Source organism: Myotis brandtii, unplaced genomic scaffold, assembly GCF_000412655.1.
Source record: "Myotis brandtii unplaced genomic scaffold, ASM41265v1 scaffold208, whole genome shotgun sequence".
Classification (NCBI taxonomy): Eukaryota; Metazoa; Chordata; class Mammalia; order Chiroptera; family Vespertilionidae; genus Myotis; species Myotis brandtii.
Window position 1 is genome coordinate 5,350,548 of NW_005357764.1, and position 8,040 is coordinate 5,358,587.

Sequence of the window (8,040 nt, forward strand, 5' to 3'; positions counted from 1 at the left end):
CCCGCCCTGCCTGCAGTATGCAAATTAGCCGCCATCTTTGTTGGCGGTTAATTTGCATTTTGTGCTGATTAGCCAATGGGAGGCGTAGCGAAGGTACGGTCAATTACCATGTTTGTCTATTATTAGATAGGATAGATGTTATCTCTGTGGCCTCCTTTGTTGGTGCATTGGTTGACAAAGCAAGGACTGTTAGGTAGTTTTTTTCACCACAGTCTGTTGTCTGGCGGATTCCATAATTCTTGGCTATCTAGTAAAGCAGAACTGACATTTGTTGGGAAAAATTGGATTATGACTGTTGTGCTACATTCTGGTGATGCAGAGAATAAAAATGATGCTTCTCTTAAAGATTCAGTACAGACACTATTTTTTTTGATGCTTTCTGCCTTTTCTGAGCTCTTTATTGGTCTGTCAGATTTGTCCTCATTTCCCCATCTAGTTAGTGCCTTTAACATTGATCCTGAATTATGCTCAGTGTTGAAGTAAAATTTATGTAAAATGATAGAATGCTTGAGTGGTGTTTTCAACTTTTTGAACAAGTTTAGAGGTGATGTGTTAAGTCATGTGTTGGGGGACCTAAGGACTACACTGAGTTTTGATGATTTGCTAAGAGAATTCACAGGACTCAGAGAGTATGGCTGTTCTTAAGGCTAAGATTTATTACAGCAAAAGGGCACAAAGCAAAATCAACAAAGGGAAAAGGTACATGGGCAATGCATGTCTGGAGGAAACCAGGCACAAGCTTCCAAAAGTCCTGTCTGTCTGTCTGTCTATCTGTCTGTCTGTCTGTCTGTCTATCTATCTATCTATCTATCTATTTATTTATTTCAGAGAGGAAGAAGGAAGAGGGGAGAGAGAGAAACATCAATGATGAGAGAGAATCATTGATTGGCTGCCTCCTGCACACCTCCCACTGGGGATCAAGCCCACAACCCAGGCATGTGCCCTTGATCAGAATCAAACCCGGGACCCTTCAGTACAGGCTTGACGATGCTCTATCCACTGAGCCAAACCAGCTAGGGCCAAGAGTCCCTCTTAATTAAGCACTGCTTAATTATTCCAGCAACAAATTGTGACAGCATGTGTGAAAATGTCATACACCAGGGAAGTTCTGCCCGTAGCCTTCCCGGAGTCGAGGGTTTCTATGGAGGGGCAGAGTCAGTCATGTAGGTACCTTATGCCTAGCATGTACCAAAATACAGACTTTCAGAAGTAAAGTAGGTATTCCGCATAAATTACGTTGTAGAAACAGTTTAGGCACAGTGCCTCACTCTTAACATTTAGGGAAATTTTTGTATCAACTTAGGGAACTGTTTATCACTCAAGTTCCTGGATTCTAGGAAAGGGCCCACCTTGTCGTTAGACCTTTCTAAGGATAGCTATCTCTGGTCTCTATGTGAACTCTCTTCTGCACAGTCACTACTCTAGCTCTTTGTACTAATGATATATCTGATTGCTATGTAAATAGAACCTCAGTGTGTTGTGCTTAATATATAAATTGATTATGGTTAAAACATAAACTTTATTTTTTTAGAAAGGTAATAATAGCCCAGTGTTCAAAAATCAAATGTGTAGATAGATGTGTGTATGGAAGCTTCTGCACCCTTGTTATCTAGTAAGTAGTATTTCCTTCCCAAAGTTACCAATTTTACCACTTTGTCACATACAGATCTTCCTAGAGGCTTTTATGTACTGAAGCAAATCTAGATAGATCCTTTTTAACTTTCATTTTTCTTTTAACAAATTTTGGACAATTTATCTTGTATTCGTTCCATAGCAGTAAAGAAGTGCATCATTCCTTTTAATGTCTGCGAGACTCCAGTTTATGCAGTACTTATTTAGCTAGTCTCTGTTGCACATCCAGTTTTTTTTTTTTTAAATCATTGATCAGCTGCCTCCTGCACGCCCCCTACTGGGGATTGAGCTCGCAACCTGGGCGTATGCCCTTGACTGGAATTGAACCTGGAACCCTTTAGTCCGCAGGTGGAAGCTCTATCCACTGGGCCAAACCAGCTAGGGCAGTTTTTTTTTTTTTTTCCTGTGAAGAATGCTGCAATGAGTACATTTAAATATCATTTTGCTCTTATATGATAAGTTTGTAGAATTTATAGACTAACTTCTTAGAAGTGCAATTGCTGGGATAAAAGATAATGTGTATAATAGTTCCCCCTTATTCATGGTTTCACTTTCCGTGGTTTCAGTTACATACAGTGAACCTCAGTCCAAGTATATTAAATGGAAAATTCCAGAAACAAAACATTCATAAATTAAAGTTGCATGCCATTCTGGGTCCTGCTTTGCCTGCTCTGTCCTGCTGGCATTATGAATCATCCTTTTGTTCATTGTATGGACAGTACTACAAGGTATTTTGAGGGAGACCATATTCACTTAACTTTTATTACAGTATATTGTGTAATTGTTACATTTTATGATTAGGTGGTGTTAATCTCTTACTATGCCTAATTTATAAACTTTACCACAGGTGTGTATATATAGGAAAAAAACATCATATATATATATAGGGTTTGATACTATCCTCAGTTTCAGGCATCCACCGGGGGTCTTGCATACCCCCAAATGGACTACTGTATTTGTAATTTCTTATTTTTTATTTTTATTGATTTCAGGGAGATGAAGGGCGAGGGAGAGAAAGATAGAACGTCAATGATGAGAGAGAATCATTGATTGGCTGCCTCTTGCATGCCCCTTACTAGGAGTCTAACTTTGACTTCCTGATTCATGGGTTGATGCTCAACCACTGATCCACACTGGCCGGGCTGTATTTGTAATTAAAAAATTTTTTTTTAAATTAATTTCAGAGAGAGAGAAATATCAGTGATGAGAGAGAATCACTGATCAGCTGCCTGCACGCCCCCTACAGGGATCAAGCCAGAAACCCAGGCATGTGCCCTGACCTGGAATCGAACCAGTGACCTCTTGGTTCACAGGTTGATGCTCAACCACTGAGACACACTGTCTGGGCTGTATTTGTAATTTTTACAGCTGTTCAGTTACCCTTCAAAGAATTTGCAGTAGTTCACACTTCCACCTGTAATGTATGAAAGGGCTTATTTCACTGCAGCCTCACCAGCACAGCTCATTGGTGTTTTAGCTAATTCTAATAGGTAGAATAATGGTATCAAAGTGTATGTAATCTTACTATTTAGGTGAAGATGAACATTTTAAAATTGAAGAGCCATTTTGTATTTTCCGTTGTTTGAAATGTTCCTGTTCTCTGCTCATTTTATTCTGAGTTTGTGATTTTTCATTTTGACTTGTAGTTCGTTACATATTATTAGATTAGATCTTTGCGCTTTTATGATGTGAGTTGCAAATATTTTCCACATTTGGTCATTCGAATTTTTTATGAGTCACAAATTTTTCTTTTCTTCTGGGTGTTGTGTTATATTTAGAAAATCCTTTCTTAATCTGATGGTAAAATTCCTTTCATTCTAGTGCTCTTGATTTTTTTTTTTTTTACATTTACGTCTTTGATTTGACCTATATTTTGGTATAAGTTGTACAGTAGGGATGCCAATTGATTATTTTCAATATGGCTGGCTATCCATTGTCTCACTACTACTTGTTGAATTTTCTAAATTTTCCCTACTGGTTTAAAATCCTCTGATCATAAGCAGAATAAATGCCTGTAGTTGACTGAGGGTGGTTCTGGATTTTACTGTTTTTTTTGTGTGTCAGGTGCATCCTAAATGAATCTCCATAATACAGTAAACTTCTAAAATTTTTTGTAGGTTCCTTGTTTCTATACTGATGCAGAAAGAAGGTCAGTAATGGATGCAACACAGATTGCTGGTCTCAATTGCCTGCGATTAATGAATGAAACTACTGCAGGTAAGAGAGACTATTAACTAAAATTTTTTACTTACTTAATCTTGAATGTTGTGAAGATGCTAGGGTTTCTTCTTCTTTATTTTTTTGGTTACTCTGTCACATATGAAGAATTCATCTGACCAGTACTTTTTCAGTATCTTCATATTGAATCACATGGTTGTTTGTAAGGAAATACATTTATTGTGTGCTTGGAGCAATGCTTTGATTTAAAGATTTGACCTTTTCTATGACTTGTGGGCTGGTGGAGTCAGAGGAATGGATGTAAAGCAACATCTCAGGGACAGGATATGTGGGAATGCTGAAATGGCACAATGGTAGAAGAAATCCTGGAAAATATGTTTGGGAAAGTGGGGGAAGTGGTTTGGGAGCAATTGCCAAGTCATTGGAATTGGAAACTGGATTTGGAAACATTAAGGAACCCTTAGTCAGCATTTCACTCTTTGAAGTTAATATTTTTCATGAATAAATTATGCAAAGCTTTTAAGAATTTAATTCTTTCTAGAACTGAGCATATGATGCAGCACCATTCATTATATACAAAGTCTGTTTTGTTTCCTACTTAAATTTTAAGTTTACTCTTAGATGATAATATTATGTCGAATTTAATTTTTTTCCTATGTAGTTGCTCTTGCATATGGAATCTATAAGCAAGATCTTCCTGCCTTAGAAGAGAAACCAAGAAATGTAGTTTTCATAGACATGGGGCATTCTTCTTATCAAGTTTCTGTATGTGCATTTAATAGAGGAAAACTTAAAGTAAGTATATTTTTTTCTGGAAGACTGTATTACAAATGTATGGTAATTAGGAACTTGTGAGACAATTTAAATGTTCAAAGGATTTTGTTTCACTAATGGAAACTTGTTATGAGTCATCTGAACTAGAAACTAAGTATATAGGGGTGGGTGGAAGTTGTCAGCTCAAAATAATTTATTAAGAGTTGGCATGGGTCCTGGCCTGGTAGCTCAGTTGTTTAGAGTATCATCCCGATACGCCAAGGTTGCAGGTTCAACCTCTCAGGGCACATACAAAAATCAACAAATGAATGCATGAATAATTGGGACAACAAATTGATGTCCTCCCCCCCAAATAAATACTAAAAAAAGAGTTGACAGGTATGAGGAAAAAGCTCTTAAGATTTCTGAGCCATACTTCAATGTGGGGAAATAATGCTTATCTACAGGCTTGTTAGGAGTATTCTTTAAGATGTAGTCTCTTGATGGTTTTACACTGAGGATTGAGGAGATTATGATAAAGGTATTCTCTTGTTCTTAAGGTTTTTTTTTTATATATGTATGTTTTTATTGATTTCAGAGAGGAAAGGAGTGGGAGAGAAAGATAGAAACATCAATGATGAGAGAGAATCATTGATCAGCTGCCTTCTGCACACCCCCTACTGGGGATCAAGTCCGAAACCTGGGCATGTGCCCTGACCGGGAACTGAATCATGACCTCCTGGTTCATAGGTCGATGCTCAACCATTGAGCCATGCCGGCTGGGATTGTTAAGGTTTTGAGCCTTCTGGTAAAAGGGTAGAAGGACTAGAACTTGATGGCTCAAAGAAACTAGGCTAGGACTGGTATTCTAGATTTCTGGGAAGCTTAGACCTCTGGAGAAATAAATTGCTGCGAGTTAAGGCTTTAGCATCTTTCCTGGTAGTAAGATGTATAGAGCAAGGCCTTTGGTGTTATTCATAGTTTTGTGATAGCAATAAGACCAGAACTGTGTACATGACATGTTAGTATATTTGGCGTATATATAATTGCTGTTTGGAAGCAGACTAGTGTGGGAGAGGGCATGGGTTTTGAAATTGATGAGATTGGGTTTTGAATTCCACTTCTACCACTTTTAGCTTTATGACCAGCAGATTATCTGATCTGACTAGGTTTGTGACATCATCTGTAAATTGGGGATTACAATGTCTCTTTTCACAGTGGTTGTAACAGTGATTAAGTGACACATGCACATTGCCTTGTTTCAATCTTAATGTCTCCCCCATCCCTAAGTACAATTTACCCATTAAATATATATCATGAAAAAATTTTAAATTGCTTTATTTTTGAATTAATTATCTTTTTTCTAAGGTTCTGGCCACTGCATTTGACACAACACTGGGAGGCAGAAAATTTGATGAGGTGTTAGTAAATCACTTCTGTGAAGAATTTGGAAAGAAATACAAGCTAGACATAAAGTCCAAAATCCGCGCGTTACTACGCCTGTCTCAAGAGTGTGAGAAACTCAAGAAGCTGATGAGTGCCAATGCCTCTGACCTCCCTTTGAGCATTGAGTGTTTCATGAACGACGTTGATGTGTCTGGGACTATGAATAGGTAATCATGCGACTATTCTGACCTTAAACTGAACTGTGGTTTTTCTTCACTTTTATTAGCCTTAATTAGCTAATTGTTGAAATCATCATGGTTGTTATATGATAACTTCAGTTCTGTAGGTAAAAATCAGAGGCCATTCAGAATTCTGCTTTTTATGTGAAGGTTGGGTTTGATTATTCTAATAATGTAAACTGATGTTTTTGTTCTGATTAATTGAATATTGCAGGAAGTTGGTAGTTCTTAAATGTACATGAATTATACATGATTACCAGTTTTCATAAAAATCAGGGCAAAGTGCTTTAATGTAGAATTATGTTGAATTTGATTTAGTCATTGATTCAGAAATTGGTATTTTGGGGTAGTTCAGGATCTCTTGAGGACAACAGCTCTTTCTGTACAGTGCTACAAGAATTCTGGGTAATTGATGCTTCAGGGCTTTCCTCAGAAATGTTACTGTTACTGTTGTCTGAATGTTCCTGTTGGGTTGCTTGGGTAGTGAGAATGAGATGATGTTGTTCTTTTTTTTGGTTAATCCTCACCGGAGGATATTTTTCCAATTGATTTTTTAGAAAGAGTGGAAGGGAGGGGGAGAGACAGAGAGAGACAGAAAAACATTGATTGGTTGCATCCCACGTGAGCCCTGACCAGGGCTGGGATCCAGCCTGCAACCGGGGTGTGTGCCCTTGACTGGAATTTGAACCCGAGACCCTGCAGTTCTCTGGCCAATGCTCCATCTATTGAACCAAACTGGCTAGGGCAGAATGAGATGTTCTTTATGATGTGAACTATATTGATAGAGTTCAGGCAAGACTGATGGCTTATTTAGGGAAGTGTGGCCTTAAAAAAATTGAGGTGGAATTTAAATTGCTCCTTTTCTGCTAGAGTTAGATTATTGTGCCTAGTAACCAAATTTGCAGTCACCTTTTCCACCCTGCTTGAAAGTGATGGTTTTCATTTTTATTAAGTAGCAGTTTTGTATGTGTTACATGGTGGTGGGGGCTAGGATGTAGGGGTGTACCTGTTTATGTTTCAGAAATTGTTAGTGGAGTGTTAGGTGATTTTGAGAGCCAAATAGATATTTATTATACTTTTAAAAGCTGAAAACAGTTGATTAGCTTGTGTGCTGCTTTGAAAAAACACAATTTACTGTATCTTCAATGTCAGGGCACATAGCTGTTACATTCTCTGTTCTATTTTGTAGCCTTCATTTAGTTTTAATACTCACTAGGAGTCTTTTTTTCAAACTAATGAAACCAGATCATTTATTTCTGGCATTATAGCATTTCTTCTAATTACTTTTTTAAAAATTTGAGGTAAAATTCTTGTATCACTTCATTTTTTAAAATATATTTTTATTGATTTCAGAGAGGAAGGGAGAGGGAGAAAGAGATAGAAACATCAATAATGAGAGAGAATCATTGATTGGCTGCCTCCTGCACAACCCCCACTGGGGATTGAGCCCTGACCGGTAATCCTCCTGGTTCATAGGATGAAGCTCAGCCACTGAGCAACACTGGCTGTGCTCTTACACAATTTTAATGTGAACAACTCAGTGCCATTTAGTACATACACAATGTCATGCCATGACTACCTCTACCTACTGAAAAAACATTTTCATCTCCCCAAAAGAAAACTTATACCTTTTAAGTGTAGTTACTTCCCATTTTTCTTACATCTGCGCCATGGCAACCACCAATTTACTTTTATCTCTGGATTTACCTATTCTAGATATTTCATATAAATGGAATCATATAATACAAGGGTGGGCAAAAGTAGGTTTATAGTTGTTCAAATGGAAAATTAATATTATTTTTTAAATTTCTTTATTGGTTAAGGTATTACAAATGTGTCCTCATCCCCCCAT

At 37.5% G+C, this 8,040-nt stretch overlaps 1 protein-coding gene across 1 annotated transcript in view; it reads left to right on the forward strand.

Annotated features, from left to right (window-relative positions):
• Positions 1-8,040, forward strand: part of HSPA4 (heat shock 70kDa protein 4) — a 51,129-nt gene that overhangs the window by 21,269 nt on the left and 21,820 nt on the right. The window contains exons 5-7 of the mRNA XM_014539117.1: positions 3,750-3,849; positions 4,472-4,605; positions 5,932-6,176. Of these exons, the coding sequence (XP_014394603.1) occupies positions 3,750-3,849; positions 4,472-4,605; positions 5,932-6,176 (479 nt within the window). The remainder of the gene's footprint in view (positions 1-3,749; positions 3,850-4,471; positions 4,606-5,931; positions 6,177-8,040) is intronic.